Below are 24,482 nucleotides of genomic sequence, written 5' to 3'. Positions count from 1 at the left end.
TAAATTATTTTAAAGAAGATAGCCATATAATGTTGTATCCAAAATGAAAAAAAACTCAAGAAACTACTAAGCCCAATGTATTTTCCTACAAAGCCAATGAAAATATTTCATCTGGCTGAGGAACTACATGGCATTGCTACTTTCTCCTGTCCAAAACCAACCAAAAGCTGAATATATCCAGTAACTACAATTCATTTCCAGCTTACATTGTTTCAATTCTACAGGTTCCTCCAGAAGCTGGTAAATAAGGTACTACAGCTCAACAGATGAGCTCCCAAGAAAGACTGAGAAGAAATTCTAAAGTCCATCATCAACAATAGTCTTATGCGGCAGGAAATAAGGATTAATGGAAATGTTTTCAAAACATTCATCATTCAATCTGAGGGTATAGATAGAAACACTTGGCTAGCAAATAAACATTCATTCTAGTTAACATTGTATTTATGTATATGTTAGCTAATTTCCAAATAATAACACATTACTTTTTAACTCTAAAAATAAGTAAATTACTCTTGACAAGCAAGATTGCTACCTATTATGTTTCATTAATTATACTGACTTAGTCACGAGCAGATTACTTACCAGAATGTGTTTGTTCCTTTTGCAAGGAAAAATAGTAAGCATCCCTTCCACCCCAGCAAACTGCCAGTCCAACCACACAGATGTCATCCGAGCCTTGAACAAGAAATCCAGCATCTGTAGTAGGGGTTTCCCGAGGTAAACTGACTAGCAGAAGTAAAAGTGAAATTCAAAATAAATACTTTTCGCCAGGTGCCAGTGGCTCATGCCTATCACTCAAGCTACTCAAGAGGCTGAGATTTGAAGATCATGGTTCAAAGCTAGCCCAGGTATGAAAGTCTGTGAGACTCGTATCCCCAACTAACCACCAAAAAAATAGAAAGTGGCACTGTGGCTCAAGTGGTGAGTTAAAGCACTCAGGAACAGTGCCCAGGCCTAGAGTTCAAGCCCCACAACTGACAGAAAAAAGAAGTCAAGCAGAGCCTGATGGCTCAGGCTTGTAATCCTAGCTACTCAGGATGCTGAGATCTGAGGATTAAGGTTCAAAGCCAGCCCGGCATAAAAGAACCAGAGACTCTTATCTCTCCAATTAACCTCTAGAAAATGGGTAGTGGGGCTTGGTAGCCTTGAACTAAAGAGCTCAGGGACAACACCCAGGCCCAGGGGTAGGGTGGCATCCTTGAGCTGAAGAACTCAGGGACAACACCCAGGCCAAGTTCAAGCCCCATGACCCACAAAAAAAAAAAAAAAAAGAAAGAAAGAAAAAAAGACAGACAGACAGACAGACTTTTAAAAATAGAACACAAAAGGTTGAGAGCATGGCCTAGTGGTAGAGTGCTTGCCTAGCATGCATAAAGACCTGCGTTCCATTCCTTAGTACCAAATACACAGAAAAAAGCCAAAAGTGGCGCTGTGGCTCAACTGGTAGAGCACAAGTCTTGAGGAATGCCCAAGGATAGTGCTCAGGTCTGGAGTCCAAGCACCAGGACTGGCAAAAAAAAAAATAAAAATAAATAAAAATAAAAAAGAGAAGACATAAGCAAATGGTTAAAACAATGAAAATTTAAGCTATGCAACTGGTAAAATCCTCAGATATTCAATATGCATTATTTGTACAGATATAAGACCTATCTAGACATGCTATCAATTAAGATACCCATCATCTTGAAAAAAAGTCTACTGATTTCATAAAACAGACCCATAATAATGACTAAAGGGGAAGTAACTCAATTTTCTAAAATAGCTACATTTCAAATTTCTATCACTCAAACAGAAACAAACTTGCATAGAAACTATATCAAATTCAGCAATTCCTAACTAAAAAATTTTACTGAGTCCTATATTTTAGTGAAATAGCATGATTTTTGTATCTGCATTCAATATTCTTTTCTAAAACCATGTAATTTCACAAAAGTCAAGAACAAAACTGTTTTATTTGTAATTATTTCTCATTTCAGGAAAACATCTGGCACACAAAAACTTGCTACATAATTGTTAAGTTTAAGTAAATATTTTATCCTTCTAGCATAAAGCCTGGTATTAAAAATGAGCTCAATGTTATGCCTGATACATGAAAATGAGAAGAGATACAAATGTTTAAATAAGCCAGCTCATTTGCAGTTTTATAATACACAGTTTTAATGAAGTGAAGTCAAAATAAATCTCCAAAAGGTAATGTGCAATATCACTAGCCATAAAGCAAATCAAAGTTAAAATAGCCATGAGATTCCGTCTCATCCCAGTAAGATTGGCCAGCATCAATAATGGGGCCAAGAGTGTGGCCTAGTGGTAGAGTGCTTGCCTAGCATGATTCCTTTGAGGATATACTTTTTAAATGTTGAAATTACATCTAATATTTAATGCTGAAAAGTCCAAATGGTATCTTAGTCCATGAACTAAAGATAGATAAAAATGTAAACATTTTAAAAGAGAATCTTACCTTGCCTGAACCTACTACCAATAGTAGCAGTTTTTGAAGATGTCAAGCTTCTGATCTTTTCACAAGCCAATGAAATGGAAAATCTTTTTTTACACTGCCACTCGTTAATGAAGGTTTGAAAGAGAGTTTGATCACTTGCTACATCAATTATCGCCAAAGTTTCTGAACTACATGAGGATGGAGTTAACTGCAATTCATTCAGTGACAACTGCAGTGAAAAACTTCTGTCTCTCAAAGGACTGCCATCTTGCAAGCTGTTTCTACTCTCTGGACTTAAATCATGGTTTTTAATATCTGAAGGTGAGTCAAATGTAAAACTTTCCCCAGGCTGTAAAACACTACTAGTACCCTGGAGTTTTACAGATGTTCCAAGGGTCTCTGGAAATGTCACCTTAGAAGTAGATGCTGGACTGGGTGTAGGAGGAATGAGACTATTATCATCACCTAGAGAGCTTTCTTTAGAAGGCAAGGGGGATGTGTTTTCACTGTGACAGGCAGAGTTCTCTTGTGACTTGTCCACCTTTCTTTTTACCTCATTAGGAAAAAATGAAATTCCCTGTACTTGGAATGTCTCCAAATTTGAAATTACTTCCTGTCTCTCATTTAACTCTGTGTTTTTCTCTCTCAAATGAAGTAAGTTTACAGTTGTCAATTCTGGCTTTTCATTTTCCATAGGACTGTATACTTCATCTAAAATCCTTTGCAGTCCTGAACTTAAATCAAATGAGGCTCCTGACCATATGAATGAATTATTTGGCCTTGCCTCAATTAATCTGGATTGTTGAGCTGTTTCATCTTGATTTCTTCTAGTTACTTCACCTTGGGGGAGACTATTACCTGTAATTGCCGAGTCACTTAGTTCTAATGCTCTAAGAGGTATTGTAGTGCTAGACTTCTCTTGGACCAATATTGCTACATTGTCCAAAGCTTCCACTATCTGAACAGAATCCATTTCTGAAAATATAATAGACTCATCATTGAAAGAAGTCAACTGCTGTTGAGCACCTAGAGGCTCGCTTGTATTTGCTTTATGAACTGGCTCCTCCTGTGGACACTGGGAATCACTGAAATGGTTTGATATTATTTCAGAAGGGTGGGGTTCTTTGGCTTCTATATCAGGTGGTTGTTCTTCTAGGAAGTCTTCACTGAAACTGTCAAATAATAAACTGTCACTCATATTCAAACTTGTTTCTGGACCTGGCAGACATTCTCTATCTCTACTAGTGGGGAATTTCTCTTGAGAAGCCAGAGGTTTGCCTGGTTTCATTGTTTCTTGTGTTTGATAAGCTTGAAGAAAACTGTTTAGCTGGGAGTCAGTAACAGAAAGTTCATTCCTTTTAAAGCAAGGGCCATTTTCCTCCAATAGTACGGGAGAATGAAAAGTAAGGCTTTTTAGTGTCACTTTGTCATTCCCATATTCAGCATTGATAGTCTTCAGATCCAAATGGTCCGTGTTGGTCATTCTTGAAGAAAGCTGATCACTGGAAGAAGTAACATGACACTCGTTCTGAAAACAGTTCTGTCTGTCTAAGCTCCTCTGCACTACCCCTGCAGCCAAGCTGCTGTCCTGTATTCCTTGTGTGACATTTCCAATTACTATCTGTTGCATTATTTTCTCTGATTGAGTATCCAGACAGAAACTATCTTCAAAATCAGAGAGAATTATACTTAAGTCAGAAGCAGGATTATTTTTAGTTTTGTTTGTTGAATATGCATCTGTTTTATCTTGTATTTCAGTTGGATTTAGAAAATTCTCATGCTGGTTTCCTGTTTTGCCAAATAGTCTAGCTGATTGAAGTATTCTACTAGGTACCTCAGTTTTCCTCATTTTATCTCCTAATGCCTGAAAATGGTTTGGTTTACTTTCCTCATTATTAGGCTTTATAGCTTCACATTTCATTGCAGCAGCATTGGATTCTTTTTGCATATTACTTACTGCCTCACAGAACATTTGTGTCTCTATTTCACTTTTCTGTTTGGTACAAGTGTTTGTCTGTTCATCACATTGTTTTCCTACACACTGGCCAACTTGATCTTTGTCATGGTTTTTTACAAAAATATTCTGATTTTTCACATCATTCTGTATCAGTACACCATTTATTTTTTCTGTCTCACCTACATCTAATCCTCTTCCATGGTTACTAGCTAGACCAGAGGATTGACAAATCACATTTTTACTTTCTGACCTCATTTCAAGATGTTCCACAAGAATATCATTCATTTTTGTTCTTTCTCTTAAACAACTCTGCTTTGCTTGTAACAGAAATGTTTTGCTATGTTTTTCCTCAGCATAAAAAGATACATCTTTGGTAAAAGGTTCTGAACTTCTAAATCCCATATTCTTCTTATCTAAAGTAAGGGGATCCTCAAAAAGAAGAGGTCTAGATACAGTGTGTCCTTGTAAATCAATTCTACATATCCCTGAGTCTTTCACAGGGCTACTGTCCTTGGATTTTTTTCGATACTTTCTGTGTTTCTGAGATTGAAAACTTGTGTTCAGCTCTTCTGAACTGAAATTCAAAGCTGCTTTTTTATGTTTTTCCAAAGAGGAAGTCCAAACAACTTTCTTATTGCATGTTTTCCCCTCATTCAGAGAGGTTGTGGGCTTCTTTTTTTTTATACTCAAAGATGCCTGTTTTCTTGCTCTTAAAATGGAATTTCTCTGATGCTCTTGTTTCCTTTCCTGGAATGTACAGTGAAACAAATTTGTATGCTCACTACTTTTATCTAAATCTTGCACTGTATTTGATGAGTGTATAACATGAGAATCACTAAATCTTGTATTACTTTTCTTCTTGGATGCTTCTCTTTGATGAGAACTCACAGTTTGAGGAACAAACTTGTATGTGTTTACTTCTGAATCACTGCTGTTCAGTGAATGTGTCCCAGTAATCAAAGGGGAATATGGATCACATGGCACTCCCATGTCAACTAAGTCCTGCTGCAGAATAACTTTAGCTTCCTCCACTATCAGGGCTGCTGCTTCCTTTGCAGTTAAATCTTTTCTACCAGTCACCCAAATCGTCCGCAGATTCCGACGTTCTTCAACTGCTTCCTCTTCCTCATCCACTGCCTTTCGGGCACTATACAAGAAGATAAGAAGGAAATTAATGAACTGACTTACTTGCACTGTATGTGTACATACATGCATACACTGTATGTATATATATGTAGATATACATATACGCATGTACACACAGGGAGCATATATGTATTATATATATACATATACACATATATACATATGTGTTCTCATGAGGTTTATGTTCTATATGGGGAAATAGGGAAATAAACGTTTGTTTATATAAAAACTTTTTTATATGTCAACTGATAAAAGTAAAACAGAAAACAGGCCCAAGCCCAAGCCCCCAATCTTTGGGGATGAGGGACAAAGATATAACCAGAAGATACATCAGATGGCCCTGGCAACAGATTGCCAATTATAGATACAAAACAATTCCACAAAGCCTGCAAACTTCTGTATGGATTTGGTAGGACAGTAGCTTTCTAGTTCCAACATAGTAGAAAAATAGCTTTGCTAAAGAAAGACATTCTTTTTGTTCCATCCCTCAGGATCACAGCAAGGGATAATCTTGAGAGAGTATCTATTACTGGAGACTGAGTTAATCTGGAGGATTAGAAACAAGGCATAATCACAGCTCAGGGAATTTTGGGACACTTTGTCAAGTACCTGAGCAGAAGATAGCCACTAAAAATGTTCATGGAGAGAAAAAGGATTTGACAAGGACCCAGAGCTGCTCAAAGGGAGAAGAGTTCCAGAAGTAAAGAGTAATGTGGTCAGAGGACTGGTCTTCCAGGAGACATTGCCAGTATACAGCATCAAAGTGGTGGTTGGCTTGGTACTAAGCCTCCAGAACCTACCTCTTGGCTATATGCATTGCCTGCCAGGTGGATCTAAGAACCCCTAACCCTGACTTTCTAAATCCCACTTCCAACAAGTGTACCCTAGCATGCATTTGCTGTGTGGTGCAGATAAACGACCCAAGCTCAGGCTTGGAATATCACATGATTTCCACAATCTCTTCCCAGATGTCTCTGGGCAAATCAAGTTCTTATATGACCAGAACCCTAACCCACATGGTAACTTCATGAGAAACCTTGAGCCAGAAACACTTAGACAAGCATGACCAATTCCTGTCTCAGAGAAGCCTCCACAGGGAGGTGAATTTCTAGGAGATTTCAAAGCACTAAAAAACCTACATCCAGGAACTGAATCCCAGTGTTTGCAGGTCTATGAGCCCCCAAACTAGGCCTTCTTAATACCATGATATCTACAGTAGAGGTGAACTACTGAGGAAACCTCCAAGTACTATACCCTATAGTGTTCTCTGTCATGTCGGGGATAATGCTCAGGCTCATGCCTAGACCCTGGAAATCATGTGAATTCCACTGCCTCCCCTACACCAGGAGGTAATCTGTTGGACAGGATCTAGAAGCACTGAAATAAGCAGGCAAAATGACTTGGTCCCTCATCACCATTTTTAGTTCATTCCTCACCTCTTCAATGATAGCAGTTGGTGGTTTTTTTTTTTATCTCCTTATTTTTTTCTATTTCTCCCTATTTTAATCCATTATACTGAAATAAACCCTTGGTATAACTTAAAAAAAAAAATCATGATCCGGCCAGGAGTTTGGCCTAGTGGTACAGTGCTGGCCTAGCATGCTTGAAGACCAGGGTTCTAATACTTGGTACCAGATATATAGAAAAAGCTGGAAGTGGCGCTGTGGCTCAAGTGGTGGAGCCTTGACAAAGGCCCTGAGTTCAAGCCCCAGGACTGGGGGAAAAAAAAGTCAGAATCCAATTTTATAATCCTATAATCCTTTTTACTCAGGAAGCTGAAATTTGAAGGTAGCACTTCAAAGCCAGTTGGGGAAGAAAAGTCCAATTAACCACCAAACACCCTAGAGGTATAGCTCAAGTGGGACAGCACCAGCCTTGAGTGAAAAAGTCAAGTGAGACTGTAAGGCCCTGAGTTCAAGCCCCAGTACCAGCATATATTAAAAAATTAAAAAAGAGGCTTTTCAGTGGTACCCATGAAGATCAATATGAGAAAAACTCTTTGAAACTCATGCAAAACACAAAACCAAAATCAAAGATGAAACACCACCTACTTTGGGATAGGCTGATTCGACATTATAAACATGTCAGTTCTCCCTAAGTTTTAAAGCACACAAGTAGTAATTATCACATGGTATAAATTTCAAGTGAGCAAATATATAAGAATCAACAAAAGTTTTTAAAAGAGAATTTGCCTTACCCAATATTGAAACATGCTTTGTATAAGGCTTTTACAATTAACAATTGAGAGTATGGGTACTGATTCATGGACTGACAAAAAGAACAGTTTACAATAGTCTAGATATAGATCTAAGGAGTTATTTTTGATCCTCAGTACTGCCAACCAAGAAGAAGAAGAAACAGGAAGAAAGAGGAAGAGGAGAAGAGGGGGAAAAGGAAAAGGAAAAAAAAAAAACTTGCCTATCGAAAACATGACAAAAGCTGGTGCAGTGACCCATGCCTGTAATTCTAGCTACTCAGGAGGCTGAGATCTGAAGATCAAGGTTCATAGCTAGCCCGGGCACAAAAGGACCTGAGACTCATCTCCAATTAACCTCTAGAAAATGGGAAGTAGGGCTTGGCTCAAGGGTAGGGTGGCAGCCTTGAGCTGAAGAGTCAGGGACAATACCCAGGTCCAGGGGTAGGGTGGTAGCCTTGAGTTGAAGCATTCAGGGACAGCAGCCCAGCCAAGTTCAAGCGCTATGACCTCCCCACACACACAAGAAAAAATGACAAAAAGTCAAGACTAGAGGCATGAATCAAGATAAAGAGGACCTATATTCAAAATCCAGTGCAAAAACAGAACAAAACCAACAACAAATAAAAGACAATTGACAAATGGTTTGAAAATATTGGAATATATGTATCAAGTAAGGGAACAAAAATACTAATCAATTTGAAAAAAAAAACTTTAAGAGAGAAAATAAATCCAAATCAGCAGAAGTACAAGAAAAAGATCTGAGCCAGATGCCAGTGGCTCATGTCTGTAATCCTAGCAACTCAGAAGGCTGAGATCTGAGGATCTCAGTTCAAAGCCAGCCTGGACACAAATGTCTGTGAGACTCTTATCTCCAATTAACCACCAGAAAACTAGAAGTGGTGCTGGTGCTATGGCTCAAGTGGTAGAATGTTAGCCTTGAGCTGAAGAGCTCAGAGATAGTGCCCAGAGTTCAAGCCCCAGGAGCACAAAAAAAAAAGAAAAGAAAAAAATCTGATAACTCGCAAAGAGGCCAGGAGTTTGGCCTAGTGTTAAGAGTGCTTGCCTAGCATGCACAAAGACCTAGGTTTGATTTCTTGGTACTACGTACACAGAAAAAGCTGAAAGTGGTGCTGTGGCTCAAAAGGTAGAGCTCTAGCCTTTTGAGAAAGCCCAAGACAGTGCTCAGGCCCTGAATTCAAGGCCCATAACTGGGGGGGGGGGGGAAGAAAGTAACAAAACTAACTAACCCTGACTCATATCTAAGGATATTCACCTATCGCTGATAATTAAAGAAATGCAAATGAAAACTACACTGAGATATAATGTATCACCTATCAGATTGGTAAAAATAAAAAAAATTCCTACCAATGAACTGGTTCTGTTGGTGAGACTTTAGGGCAATTTACCATCCAGGAATAAGAGAGAATTAGGAAGAAGAAAGGTTAAGAGAAAACAAAATTTTATCAGACCCTTCTGCAGAGTAATATAGCCTGTATCATAAAGCTATTTGTGTACTTTTGAAATTCCATGACCAAAAATCTATCTTGCTGAAAATTTTCCAGCAATATAAAAACATAGATGCACAGGGTATTCAATGCGATCAGTATTCAGCAAACTATTTACAGTATTTGTAAAATAAGAAGTGAGAAATAGAGAATTACACTCATGCCATAAGATTATTTCAGAAGAAAATATTTTAATATACTCTGTAGTTCTTAAACATCGATACAGTTTGTCATTTAGGAGTCTCTTACCTTTTGAAAGGCACAGCATTTTTCAGAACCACCTCCACCTCAGCAATATTTGCTCTAGCAAGATCTGCCACAGTAAGAAAGCCAGAAGAATACAGGAACCTGGCTCGCTGTGCATTGAGTAAGGATACTCTGACCAGGTCACACAGTTCCCGCTGGATGCCAAATGTAAGGCGCTTCTGAAACTGGGAAAGGAGTAGTTCCATGTTGTGCCAACCCAGACGATTAGAAAATACTGTAATCATCCCTAGAACATTCACCAAATATTGTGAATTAAAATTTTTCTTTAGACTAAATTTTAAGCATACTTTTAAGGCTTCTTTTGATTTTTTTGGTAGCATTTTAAGGTTTGAGTCCAAAGGATAATTTAATAGGAGCAGACAAATGTTAACAATCTACCCAAAAGGGCAATAAAACACAACGAGAAAATGACTAAAATCACATTAATGAACAAGTCACTTCCCATGACTACTTAAACCCTAAAGGCAATTTTGGATCTTTGATACCAGTGGCTTGAACAGTGAGTCCCTCTCTTTCTGCCACCTGCCCAATCTTTCATTCAGCATATACTCAAAAGCATACACCTTCAAAAATACTTCTTATACACAATATCTCAAAGTCTCCTTCCTAAGAGCTTGCAAAGATTCTTTAATTAAACCAGACACCCAATTTCTGTTTGCCTAGCTTAGGGTACATGGATTTCATATGTTAAGGAACACCATTGACTGTGGAGAAACAAAATATTTGGAATAAACCTACAAGTCTAGAATTGCCCTTCATATGTTCTTCCCAGCAAGTTATGTATTAGTTAATACCCCCAACAAAAGGTAAAGCATTGAAGAAGAAAAACTAGAGGGAAAAGAACAGAAGAGAGAGGAACAGTCAGAAGGAAGTTGCTAAAGAATGATAAGGAAATATTAAGTGTAAATACTTAGCTTGTTGCCAGTTATCTATCAGATACTGAGTCCAAAGGATTCATACTTTCAGATCTTGACGACAAAGACTATGTAACATTATGGAAATTTTAGGGAAGCTTATGATAAAATGTAATTTAAAAAAAAAAAGTAATCTTAAAATCTGAAACCACAGATTCTTAAGTTAACATAAAACACGTCGTTTAACTGACCTGCATAAACAGCAGCTGACTGTTGTAAAGACTGAATCTGTCCACGATTACATCCATACTTCTGATTGATTTCCTTTAAGGAAACTTCGTTGATTAAATCTAGTAGCACAAGACTGGTGAAAAACCTAAAAATAAATCACCAAAAGTGAGGTAAGAGATCACTGATATCAGCTCTGAAAATATTGTATGTGTTGTAAAATAACTAACATGAAAAAAGATAACAGAGCACTTATATACTCTGGGAGGATTTCTAATAAGAGATAGGGTTGAGGACAGAGAGAGATCCAAGTTTATAACATGCATTAGCACACTAACATTAGCACAAACAAAAAAGCCCCTCCCCATGTTTCAATACTGCTAATTACAAGACTTTACTCAAAAAAATGTGATAGCACAAAAATTTTAAAAGAAGACATCCAATCATAAAGAAGAATTTTTTTAAAAAACCACAGGAAGCATTTACTAATTAGAACTTTTTTAAGTGGACTATAGTAAAAAGTTTCAAAGTCTTTGAGTGAAAGAAAAAAAATCACTCCAATAGTCAAGCACATTATTTAGGTTTTTTTTTTTTTTTAAATTAATAAAGCAGTAGATGTCCTAGTACTGCCATTTTATGACTAAAGTGGAAATACTTTTTTCAGGGAATGTCGCATTTGTATATCTAAATTTGACGTGTTGATTAAATTTTATGATGGAAATAAGAAACAAGAAAGGGAAATAATTATTCTACTTTAAAAGATCTTCCTGTGTAATTGCTACTAAACTACAAGTTATAGTAAGACATTAAATATGAATTAGTAAATACTGACTACTATATTAGTAAATTTATTAGTAAATACTATTAGTAAATTTCTTTATTAGTAAATATATTTCTGTTAGTAAATTTGTTTATTAGTAAATACTGACTTTCTTCTTGACAGTGAAAGTGACTATAAGACACTGGATATTTACTGTATGCCAGACACTGCATTCAATATTGAAAAGTCCAGGCCCCTTGATATTTACCTTTTATGAACGGCCATTTGTCGGTGCTGTCTCTCAGTTCTGGCTACTACTTTTCCTTTCACACATCGAGCCAAGAATGCTTCCTCAACTCCTACTAGTTCTGCCACTCTTTTCATAGAAGTTGGCAACTTCTCCCATAAACAGAAAAACCTATACCAATCTACAGTAGTCCAATCCTCAAACATCGGTGTAACCTAAAGAGAAGTATCACTCATTAATTACAATGATTGCATTTCACTGGGCTGGAGATATAACTCAATCCCATACCATTTGCCTAGAAACAACAATAAAACTATTACATTATAAGAGGAAGAAAATGATAAATACAGGTATTGCAAAGGGCTCAGGATTTTATTTTAATGTCTCGGATATGTCATTTAAGTAAAAACATTTATTCACAAAAGTAACTGCTAGAACAAAAAAAAGAGACAGTACACCTGTAAACTGAATTCTCTAGATTCCAAGTCTCTCTCTCTCTCTCTCTTTCTCTCTCTCTCTGTCTCTGTCTCTGTCTCTCTCTCTCTCTCTCTCTCCCTCTCTCTCTCTATATATATATACACACAATTAGTATATATTAATTGTACAGGTTTCACTGTAATATTTCCATACCAGCATATAATTTACTTACTTCCTTTATTCTTTTGTCATTCTTACCTTTATAAGAAATTTTAATAGATGTCATTATTCTATTCATGAAATCATATGTATGTCTTTATCATAGAAATGTTCAACTTCAATATTATGACTCTAGCTATAGTCTTAAGTACATTGTGTAACAGCCAGGAAAGAATACATAAAATAGAAAGAAAGAAAGAATCAATATTCAGAATTGATATATTATTTAAAAGATTTGAGAGCTAAGATAAAAACAATGAGACATACAAGAACTATCTAGGATTACAAGCATAAAGCAAAGTCCCCAGCTATTTTATTCCTTATCAAAATCTTTATTATATTCATGGATGATGATCTAATTTAACCAAACTTTTAAAATCCGTTATTGGAAGTCAAGTATGGCTGCACACATCTATAACCAATAACCATAGCACTCAGGGATCGGAGGTAGGAAGACCAGAAGTTCAAGGCCAGCCTGCCTATCTAGTGAGATACTATCTTAAAAAATAAAAACTAAAAGTTAAAAAAAATAATAAGCAAACCCAGAACTTACCAGATAAACGATATGAAGGTCATTCTCTAACACAAAACCCTTCATTGCTCTTTGGAGGTCAGCAAAAATATCTAAGGTATCAGTTGGAGAAAGTGAAGACGAAAGAGTAGCTGAACCAAGATGTGTTGGACGATACACCTTTCCTGGTTTAAGAATGCGTAGTTTAGGAACAAATGTTAAAATCAAAACAAATAAAACAAATACTATCTCTCTGTACTGAAGATTAACTCTCTCTGATGAGTTTTATAATCAAAATCTTATCCAATGTGTAGAAATTCATGAGCAAAAAGGAAAAAGGGCAAACTGTCAGAGATCTTGATCTCATATTTACCTTCTGATCCATCACTGGCTCCTGCAGTCTGGATGAATTCATTTTCTAGCAGCCACAACACACAGGCTTCGATTGCTCCCAGATGAACAGAATCTTGATTTCTCTGAATTCCCTGCTTCTCTTCTTTCATACTCGCAGCCAAAAATGTACAAGATGCATAAGTCTGCATATCTTGTGATGTACTTGCCACTCCCCCAACTATTATCTGATGGAAAATGTTTGAAGATTTCTGTATTTTTAATTTTTTACCAAACATGCAGGATCTCATAGTGTCAAAGACATGGCTGTATGCTTTAAAAATAGTCTCAGAATCTTAATATCAAGACACTAACTTGCATTATCACTCATGGTAAAAGGAGACAACACATGAAAAGCTCATCATTAAAAGGAGATATATTTCCTTATAAACAAAAAAAATAAATGGATCCTTCCTTATCCACCTGAAACTTCAGAGCTAACAGCAAATATAATGAATGTAGTGGTCACAGTCATGAACCAAATCATCCTTTTTCTGCATTTGGAGTTTAATCAGTTTTGAAATGGGTTGATACAGTACTATGATATTACTGGAGTTTTAGTAAATTCCAGGAAATAACTATCATTTCACATGTAATATATATCGTTACATGTAGTTATATAATTGGAAAAAAGAAGAAAGAGAAAGAGAAAAAGGGGAAGGTAAAAAGAAAAGAGAAAGACAGAAGGGGGAACACATGCAATAAAGTATGGACTTAGAAGACTTGGGAAGGATACAAATACACATTGTAGTGGAGGGAAGATCTAGACCAACTCAGCTAGACATTCTGAAGTTTAACATGGGTACATGGGGACATGGGGACATGGCAATTGATTGAAGTTTCTCTCACCTCCAGAATAGCTCGTACCATGCTGGCAGTGACTCCATCTCCTTCTCTTTTTTGCAGACAGCTACGAACCGGTTTTAGAGATCCCTGAAGTAGAGCTATGCCTTTTGACTTCTCAGAGTTCTTACAGACTAAGATACTCTCACCTACAAATAAAAAAAATTTCAAAATCCAAGCACATTTCTTTTTTTTTTTTTTTTTGGCCAGTCCTGAAGTTTTATCTCAGGGCCTGGGCACTGTCTTTGGGCTTTCTCAAGGCTAATGCTCTACTACTTGAGCGACAGCCCCACTTCCAGCCTTAGGAATTGAACCCAGGTCTTCATGCAAGCTAGGCAAGCACTCTACCACTAGGTCAAACTCCCAGGCTACAGCCAAGATTTTCTGTCTCAGTTATTTTAAAAAGAGATAAGAAATACTAGCAGTTTTACAGTCATAGAAATAGTTAATGTTTTAATGTTCTGAAGTTTGGATAGAAGGAAATCAGAATATACTACCAAAATTATGTTACACTGGCATAGGGATTATTTTGAACTGAAGGCTACTAGAAAGCAGCAAACACAGCAAGAGCTCTTTGTCAATTGTCCCTGTTTGCCTAAAATCAAGACATATATTTTCCTTTGTAAGGATGTTTCCTACTCCTTTCTCCCATAAGAGAACAGCATCACTTGAGAGACAATGTCAGCACAGAAGGTGTGAACAAACCAACTTACTAAAATCAGCCTTCTTTTCCACTGGCTCCTCCTACAGATAAACCTTCTCATGGTTTACTACTCCTACAAGACCAATTACCTGTGACTGTCTCTCTCAGAAATTAATTCACCTTTGTTAAAATTACATGTAACAGCTTTGGAAGTGTCCCCTCTTTTCTATGAAGGTTTCTATGCACAGAAAAATTAAATATCATCCTCAAATAAAATTTATATGATTTTTTCCTTGTCTTTTACCAACTTATTTAGAAAGCTCAAATGTACACCTAAGAAACTAGTAGAAAAGCCTTTTTTCTTTTCCCTTTGGAATTAACCACTGTAATTAAATAAATTGGTAGGTAGTTTACAAAGGTATTTAATATATATGTATATATAAAGTAAAATGGAATTGTAAATTGCTAGCTACAGATAAAATAAATTTTAAAATATTTATAAATACCTTAAAAGAATCAGTTATTACTAAATATAAATATTTAGGGGGCCGGGAGTTTGGCCTAGTGGTAGAGTGCTTGCCTAGCATGCACGACAACCCAGGTTGGATTCCTCGGTACCACATACATAGAAAAAAGCCAGAAGTGGTGCTGAGGCTCAAGTGGTAGAGCTCTACCCTTGAGAAACCCAAGGACAGGGCTCAGGCCCTGAGCTCAAGCCCTAGACTGGCAAAAAAAAAAAAAAAAAAAAAAAAGTTAGCTTACTGCAAGAATCAAACAAAAAAGCATGAAAGCACTTGTAAATGAAAAATGTATACAAATATGCAATTTAAACAAATCAGAACTATTACTACAATTAAGACTAGAAAAAAATCATAGTTTTTCAAAAAAAAACTGAATCCAATAATAGAGGAAAGGAAATTATTCAGTAAGATGATGAAAAAGCACAATGAAGTATATTTGTGTGGGAGATATATATACACATGCATACATACATATATCCCGTTGTAGTGGAGGGAGAATCTAGACCAACCCAAAGTATAGAGGATGCCTTTCTAAAATTTCTTTCTAAAATGAAAACCAAGAGACAATAAACTAAAGGAACTATCAGCAGATAATTATTGGCCATTTATCCAAAGCATCATTATAAAAAAATAGGTGTCAGTAAAAAGAAGTTCACAAGCTGCTAGACTAGAAGCTCCCAGGCTTCATTGTTTCACTACCACTGTTCCTTCCAGGATAAGATTGGGAAAACCTCAAAATTTGAAAATAAACCTGAGACATGTAAGCAAAAAAACAAACAAACAAACAACCCTAATCAAACCACAGAGAAGCTAAAGAATGGCTTCATTTTGTTTTTATTCCTTACTCTCCCCAGAGTCTGCACAGTGCCACAGGAAGAGGAACCCCCAGGCAGGTGGTCTCTGAATTGAGAAAGGAGAACCATAAGCAGATTACCAACTTCCTTAGTAGTCTGAGACATTTTCCAATAAGCCCACTCTCGCCTCATCTCATAACAAATAAAGGGGAACAAGCACAGCTAAATCACGTAGTAGTAAACAGAAACAAATGAACACACAAAAGAGGCAGAGTTTACAGTGGCAGCATGTGGATCTTGGTAGAAGTTCAGTATGGTACCCATCAGTTGTTGCCCAGTCAGAAGAACCAGCCAATAGCATCACTCTCAGATCAGAAGTGGTAAGAAGCTCTACCTAGCTGGATTCCAGGAAAGCCAGCCTCAGAATGACTCTCAAAGTCCACCTAGGTCCCTGCCCAGGAAAAGAGACAACCAGTACAGTACAGTTTTACAAAGAGTAGGGATTCATTTTGCTATACCCAATGGTTTAAACAATATTCAGCTATTTCTATGCTTACTAATCAGGAGGAAGAGGCCAAGAAGTCAATTTAAACCCAGTCCAGGCAAAAGAACAAGAGCACATTTCAACTAACAAGCTAGGTGTCTAGTGCACACTAGTGGTCTCGGTTGTACAAGAGGCCTAAATGGGAAGATCAAGGTCCTGGCCAGCCCCAAGCTAAAACTGCAGACACTATGTGAAAAAAACTGAAAGCAAAAAATGGCTTGGAGTGTGGCTCAAGTGACAGTGCCTATCTAGTAAGCATGATATACCGCTATAAAAAACTATCTGACCACAAAGGAAGACAGTAACAGAGGAAGAAACCATATACAGAAACAAATTAAAAATAATAATGATATAGCATATGTATATGTACATTTGTGCATACACGCACAGAGAAAACTGCAAATAATATTAGCATCTGTTTCAGTATCCAATTCAAACATTCAAACATTTCAAATTCTTCATTATTTAAGTCAAAATTTTTGTTCGGATTGGTAGTAATGTATTATCTACTTGCTGGTGCAAGGTAAGAAAGTGAAGTGGTGATTTCAGAGCCACCAATTTGATACTGGAAAAACTGGTATATAAGATCCTGCTCCCAAAGTGTGAGAGTGCTAATCAGTTAGCAATTAGCATTCCTTTTTTCCTTCAGAGAACAGTCACCTAAGCAGAATGTCCACAGAAGTTACCATTAACAAGTACAAATGGAAATTAAAAACCATCCCTTGGCTAATGAAATTAAAAAATCTTTGACTTGCATAACACCAAAATCATTTTATTATATATAATACAAAAGAAAATCAATATATGTTTATTTATTTGAAATAGGAAAGGAAAGGGGGGAAGACAAGATAATTGGGAGGGGGTAGGGGGAGCAAAATGGGGATAAAAACATGAGAAGGGGTATCAATGTGTGAGAAGTAATGCCCCTACTACCTGGCAAATGTAACTGTAATCCCTCTATACATTACCCCAACAATAAAAAATAAAATAAAATAAAAATTATCAAAAAAAATAAAAAAGAAAAAAAGAAAATCAGTGCTACCTTGGTAGAAAATCACTGGTTAACAATAAATGAAAACTATAACATAACACTACAGATATTAAGATAATCACAGAGGGTAACATTAGAATACTGGAAAATAAAGAACTATGGTATATAATAGGAAACAGGCTGCCAGTGAAGCAAATTTTAAGTTGAGTCAAATTCCAAGTGGACTAATGTTCATTGCTGCGATTAAAGTCAGACTCACCCATTGTGTCTACTCCTTTTCTGCCAGCACGACCAACCATCTGCTTGTAAGTAAGAATATCTAGAGGGTGACCACTGAAAATTGGAGTCCGAATAATCACACGACGTGCAGGTAAATTAACCCCAGAAGAAAGAGTAGACGTTGCTGCCAAGACCCGAATGAGACCTTGGCGGAAGGCTCCTTCAATGATATCCCTTTCCTCAAAAGTAAGACCTAAAAAAATTAATAGCAGGGTTTCAAAGCAGGTATTTATTAATATACAATTAAAATATCTCTTACAAATAGATATATATTTCAAGCTTCTAGAGATGTATTTACATTGTTTTAACTCTAAACGAAGAAGTCCTAGCCTACCCAGGCAAGAGTTAATATGCTGCTAGTGTTTTCCTAATTGCTTGGGAGGCTGAGATAGGACTGCAGTTCAAAGGCAGCCCAGGAATACCCCAGAGACCTTTTCTCAACCACCAGCTTGTGATGATGATGCATGTTTGTCATCACAGCTACTTGAGGCTGAGACTGGGAGGACAGACAGAGAAGTTTGACATTCCCATCTCAGTGGACAAAAGCTGGGCATTGTGGCACACACTTGTTAGCCCAGCCATCACAGGAAGCCGAAACTAGGTGAATCATGCCACAACTGAACAGGAAGTGAAACTCTAGCTTAAAAATAACCATCTACAAAAAGGCTCAGTGGTAGAGCACCTAGTTAGCAATCATGAGGCCCTAAATGCAAATCCCAGTATTCCCAAAAAGAGGAAGAGAAAAACAGGAGTACAACCTCCACTTCTAATATATCTCATCATCTAGATGCAGTGTCAACAAACTATTCCTATAATTTATGCACATATTATTTTATGTGAATAGATGGTCCCTATTTCAAATACAACAAATGGGTATGATCATGTTCTGATAAGACACAATTTACAAAATCAGCATTTAGAAAAAAAGACGGGGAGTGAAATTTGACCAGTATATTACTGTTTGCTAACTCATTCTGTGTTTATAACTCACATGCATTTTATTAATTTATTTTAAAACATTATGACACATTATGATAAAGAGAATGTATATATATATATATATATATATATATAACAAAATGTAAAATAAGTTGACAGGGTTAAATTCTTAATCTTTGCCAGGTGTGGTGGCTCACGTCTGTAATCCTAGCTACTTAGGAGGCTGAGATCTGAGGATCAAGATTCAAAACTAGCCCAGGCACAAAAGAGACCCTTATCTCCAATTAACCTTTAGAAAATGGAAAGCAGGCCTTGGCTTCAGGGTAGCCTTGGGCTGAAGAGCTCAGGGATAATGCCCAGGCCCAGGGGTAGGGTGGCAGCCCTGAGCTGAAGAGCTCAGGGACAGGACTCAGGCCAAGTTCGAGGCCCATGACCCCCCCCCCACACACACACAGAAAAAGCAACATATTAACATATTCATCACATCCTTAGTACATACAACTGGATAAGGTCACTTCCTGAAGAAAAAAAAAAAAAAAAGTCCCTCTTTCCAATCATTGTTGTGATCTTGACACATAATGTTTTGGTTTGATTTGGTTTTTTTGCCAGTTGTGGGCTTGAACTCAGGGCCTGAGCACTATCCTTGGACTTTATCAAGGCTAGAGCTCTACCACTTGAGCCACAGCACCACTTCCAGCTTTTTTCTATGTATGTGGTACCAAGGAATCAAACCTGGGTCTTCTTGCATGCTAGGCAAGCACTCTACCACTAGGCCAAACTCCCAGCCCCATTTTCATAATGTTTTATTTAACTATTTTTTTCCTTTCTTTTTTTTTTTTGGTCAGTTCTGGGCTTGGGCTTGGGACCTGAGCACTGTCCATGGATTTTCTAAAGGCTAGAGCTCTACCACTTGAGCCACAGCACCACTTCTGGCTTTTATCTATGTAGGTGGTACCAAGGAATCAAACCTGGGTTTTCCTGCATGCTAGGCAAACACTCTATCATTAGGCCAAACTCCTGGTCCCTTATTTGACAGTTTTCTCCAACGTAATATAATTTTCATAAATCTGAGTTTCAATAATCACTTAAGACAAAGACATTCAAAATGGATTAAAATTAGAATAACAAGTACAACTCTACATTTTTAGGAAACAAGGTACAGAAATGGGAATGTTTTTAGAATTCACTTCCTCAATGTCTCAAAAAAGACTTTACCTAATGTTTATATACTACACAGATAGATAACTCATACTTGGGGGGGTGTTTTACTCTTTTTACATAAACCATACCATTTCTTAAAATCTAAGACTGTTAAGTGTAGTTAAGAAGAAATAAATATATATATACATACGAAAATAAAAATATTGTAACAGTTTTTGGAAGACAGAATACCTGCATGATGAAATGCTACTCCCCATGGTACAGTATTTTGTAACACAGAGTCCAGTCCTGAAGGGGAGCGTTTTAACTGATCCATCACTTCCAGGAGACTCTTTTGTTCCAGAACCACTGGTGGGCATTCAGGTGGTTTCCCCAATCCTGTTACATACACATACACACAAAAGAAATTACCAACCCCTCAATATGATTCATTCCTTAAGCATTATCTACCTAATTCACAACAGAATGCTACCATCACCTGGGGATCTTTTAGAAATACCAATCCCTGGACACTATGATATAACTAGTAGCAGGGGTGTGGCCTAGACCTAAAGAATTTTTATGTCTTGCTAGGCAATTCTAATGTTTGCCAAAGTTTAGGAAACTCTGCATTAGGTGACACAAAGTCCTTAGTTTGGGGGGGCGGGGAAGAGCAACAAAGTTCTCCACCAAGGTTAAGAGAGAACTGCTGATGACTGTCACTCAAAGCCTAAACATGAAACCTTTCATAGATCCTTCAGAGCCCACTCCAAACGCTAGTGTTTGGGCCAGAAATTACAATAATACAGTCTCATGAAAAACAAATTATTCTTGCTATTAAATAGTATAGTTGTCATAGTGCAGTATAAGGAATATAAGACTACAGAGAAAATAACAAGAAGGAACTATACCAGTTAATATACTGCTGCATCAGAGTCCTATCAATGCATACTTCAAGCCAAGTTTATTTGCTGGAGTAGGGCTTGAGCTGGCTACCACCTCTCCATGCCAATGACATAATGAAGCAATATAATATCCTAATGTCCTAAGCCTAAACATGGTCTCTATTTTCCTTATTTATCTTGAACCCCAAGGTAACAGTTTTCATTCTAATTGGTAAACTACACATACTAATGGTTACAGCAGTACACTAGATCATCATTCAGCAATCAAAAAGGAACAAAACTGGACCTGAACAGACCTTAAAACATGAGTGAAAGCAGCCATACATGTGAGGTGGAGCTGAGGACAAAGGGAGGAGCTTGACCACAGCAGTGCAGAAAAGAACTGCACTGATGGAAATATCCTATACATCAATTACAGTAGTGCTTAAGCAAATACACATGTTCATTAAAATTCATCAAATTATATACTTAAAATGGATAGTTTATTATATACACCTTTTTCACAAGAAAGCTGATTTTAAAATATATATGTACATATATTTGTATATGTGTAATATATATATACTATGTATTACATATTTATACCTGTATATATGTGCTTGATAATGTGTAGTCACATTTTTAGAACTATAAAAAAGATATATTCTCTTTTCCAAGAGAGAAAAATGTGCCTAAGTATTTTTCCATATAATGTAGGAGGTTCCAGAGCCCCCCTAAAAAGCTGTGGAACCCAAATGAAAAACCTAAGTATACTATATAAACCTAGTACCCTAAAAATCTATAGATGATGAGTCTGACTGTGTATACCCAGTAGGTGAAGACAGGAAAAGATTAGAATCACAAAAGCAACAGTTTTGTAAAAAAAAAAAAAAAAAAGTATGTAGTGGACAGGCAGTAGCAATGATGGAAAAGAATTATTCATTGTTAATTTTAACATTACTGTCAAGCAAATATACTGAGTATGGAGGCTTTAATTTATACCTGTAACTCACCTTCAGTTTGACGGTGAAGATTATAAAACTCCCGGGCAATGATATCTGCCAGCTTCTCACACCATTTTTTTGATGGACAAAAAATCAACACTGAATGGTTATCACAGATGGTCTCATAACATAAACTAACAATATGGTCCTCATCGCCCTAAAAAAAAAATGGCTACATCAGCAATACTTTCAAAGCATTTTCACACAAGTTTAAAATCACTCATTTTGCTTCATGAGGAAGGCTTTAATACCCAAGTACACAATGAAAATCAAGTACACAGTCAGTAACAATATAAAAATTAAAACCCAAGAAAAGAAGTAAGTCTCCATATGAAGTAATGTCAGAAGAGGGTATTTGCTATGTATTCAACTAACATCCATGGAGCTCCAGGCCTCAGATAGAGAAGACACAGTAGTAAGCAAATGGAAGTGAAGTGCCTAATCTTTAAGGGGTTTATAGTCTCAATGAGACACAACTAAGTGCTAAACAAATGTGAAGTACAACTATAACATGCATTGAATGAGAGCTTTACAATGGTTTACGGCTTCATGTTTGACAGAAATTAAGAGACTGATCTGAAAGGTTTTCCCAAGAAAATCATTTAGTGGAGGCATGAAGGAGGAAAGGCATAAAATATCTTCATGATAAGTGATACTTTTTCACTTAGAACAGAAACCACAGATGACTATCCTGCAGCAGTCGGCAAGTTCTCCTTACTGGGAGAATGTCAATGAATACAATCAGTTTATTCTTCCTTTAATTTGATCATTAAACAATTTATGGGGATTGAGAAAAAAAGAGCACAAAAAAAAGTTTAGTCCTCATATTTCTATTTCAATAAGAGATAAATAACAAAAGGAGGACAATATTTAAAGTACAGCAAGTCCACCTTATTCACAGATTTATTACACATTATTTTGACCAAGTACAGTCAAATAAATAAGCAAAAGAAATTTGTTTTTAAAAAGTTTAATTTTCCAGTGTATTTTACTCAGCTCAGTAGATGGGGAGAAGCTCTCTGCCCAGCCATCGGTTGTATTTAAATCTTTGGGTGGTGTGCTGAGTGGTTATATTATGAAACTCTGCCTCTCAAAAAGCATATCAGAAAAATGAGTATCATTTACATTAAAGGTACAACTACATTTCCTCTCACTACCGTTAGTTCCTCAAGGTGAAACTAATTTATTACTTTGATATTAATTCTAATGTACAAACAAGTATTTTGCAACCCCTATGTATTTCAAAAAACTGATAACAGCTTGCTAGAAAATAAATGGATACTAATAGTGGTGCTGCCAGAATAATGATTTACCTTCACTTGTAGCATGGGTTGAAATTCCCTCACAAGCTTCATTGATGAATCATACATAGAATTTCCAATTTTTACTAACTCCAAAAGTGGTACAGGACGAAAGTCAGTATGGTAGAGTTCAGCATTCAACCAAGAAGCCACAAGCTCCAAATTAGGAAGAGTAGCACTCATGCCAACAATCTGTACAGCATTAGAGAAAGGCCTTGGTGACAGTGGTTGGCTGTGAAGACCAAATGGAAACACATGAAAAGACAAGGAGTACACTAACTAGTAGAGCTGATAACAGTAGTGTCCTTGTTACACACACAAAGTAATGGGTTTTGTACTCAGGGCCTTGAACTTGCTAGGTAGGCAATCACTTGACCACATCTTCAGACATTTTTGCTTTAGTTATATTTCATGTAAGGTCTTGTGCTTCTGCGCAGGCCAGTCAGAACAATGATCCTCCTAGACTTGCCAAGAATATGGGATGACAGACACATACCACTGCACCTAGTTTATTTTTTATTGGTTGAGATGACGCCTTGAACCTAAGGTCCTTCTGATTTCTGCCTCCAGAGTAGACAGGAATACAGGCATGCATCACTACGAGCTTATACATTTCAGTCTCAATTACTTCTTTGAGCAATAACAAACTGCTGTACACGTATTTGTTCTAAGTAAGGACTACAGTGAGAGGCCTGTGGCTCACATCTGTAACCCTCGCTACTCAGAAGGTTGAGACCTGAGATCTCAGTCCAAAGCCAGTTAGGAGACTCTGCTCTCCAATTAACCATCAAAAAACTGGAAGTAGCACTGTGGCTCAAAGTAGCAGAGTGCTAGCCTTGAGCACAAAAGTTCAGGGACAGTACAAAGGCTGAGTTCAAGCCCCACGACTAATAGGAAAAAAATACATTTCTTTGCTTAACATATACTTTTGTAGCTTTGCAACCTTCTCAACATGGTTTGAAATCTGAGAAATTTAGTTGCTTCAGATACTTACCATGACGCTGATTTCTGGGTAATGTAACAAATCTTGGTCAACAAAAGTTCCAGCAGATACCCTCGGTGAGAGTCTCCTAGCATGTGTAACTCATCCACAACCACCATTCCTAGAAGAATTTTTCCAGATACTATGTTTTATAGAATATCACAATTCCAAGTAGAAATTTAAGACTCAGTAACATATATCATACAATAAGAAGCTGCTTTACAATATACTTCAAATGATGCTAATTTCAAACCATAAACCAAGTATGAAACAAAACCGAGTCTCTGCATGCCACTCAATTCTTTTCCAAGAAGTTTTAGGTATCATAAGCACTCCTTCCTACTACAATGTACTCTGCATCTTAAAAGTCAGTGATTAGCTTACTCAGACTTAATCAAACCCAAGGAAAACTGTGTCTCATTACTGAGACACTTCTAAATATTACCAATTAATCTTATAGATACAAATTTACAAATGATTAC

General features: G+C 36.8%; 1 protein-coding gene across 1 annotated transcript in view; it reads right to left on the bottom strand.

Annotated features, from left to right (window-relative positions):
- The window catches only part of Polq (DNA polymerase theta), a 67,048-nt gene that overhangs the window by 34,170 nt on the left and 8,396 nt on the right, over positions 1-24,482 (bottom strand). The window contains exons 5-17 of the mRNA XM_090345530.1: positions 24,013-24,121; positions 23,031-23,250; positions 21,727-21,874; positions 20,082-20,228; positions 17,731-17,943; positions 13,985-14,127; positions 13,119-13,323; positions 12,788-12,930; positions 11,620-11,813; positions 10,615-10,739; positions 9,492-9,735; positions 2,459-5,541; positions 583-726 (exon numbers count right to left, since the gene is read on the bottom strand). Of these exons, the coding sequence (XP_090201656.1) occupies positions 583-726; positions 2,459-5,541; positions 9,492-9,735; positions 10,615-10,739; positions 11,620-11,813; positions 12,788-12,930; positions 13,119-13,323; positions 13,985-14,127; positions 17,731-17,943; positions 20,082-20,228; positions 21,727-21,874; positions 23,031-23,250; positions 24,013-24,121 (5,118 nt within the window). The remainder of the gene's footprint in view (positions 1-582; positions 727-2,458; positions 5,542-9,491; positions 9,736-10,614; positions 10,740-11,619; positions 11,814-12,787; positions 12,931-13,118; positions 13,324-13,984; positions 14,128-17,730; positions 17,944-20,081; positions 20,229-21,726; positions 21,875-23,030; positions 23,251-24,012; positions 24,122-24,482) is intronic.

Source organism: Megascapheus bottae, chromosome 1, assembly GCF_031878675.1.
Source record: "Megascapheus bottae isolate mThoBot1 chromosome 1, mThoBot2.hap1, whole genome shotgun sequence".
NCBI lineage: Eukaryota > Metazoa > Chordata > Mammalia > Rodentia > Geomyidae > Megascapheus > Megascapheus bottae.
The sequence above is the reverse complement of the archived record's forward strand: the minus strand, read 5'-3'. Positions and strand labels throughout refer to the sequence as shown.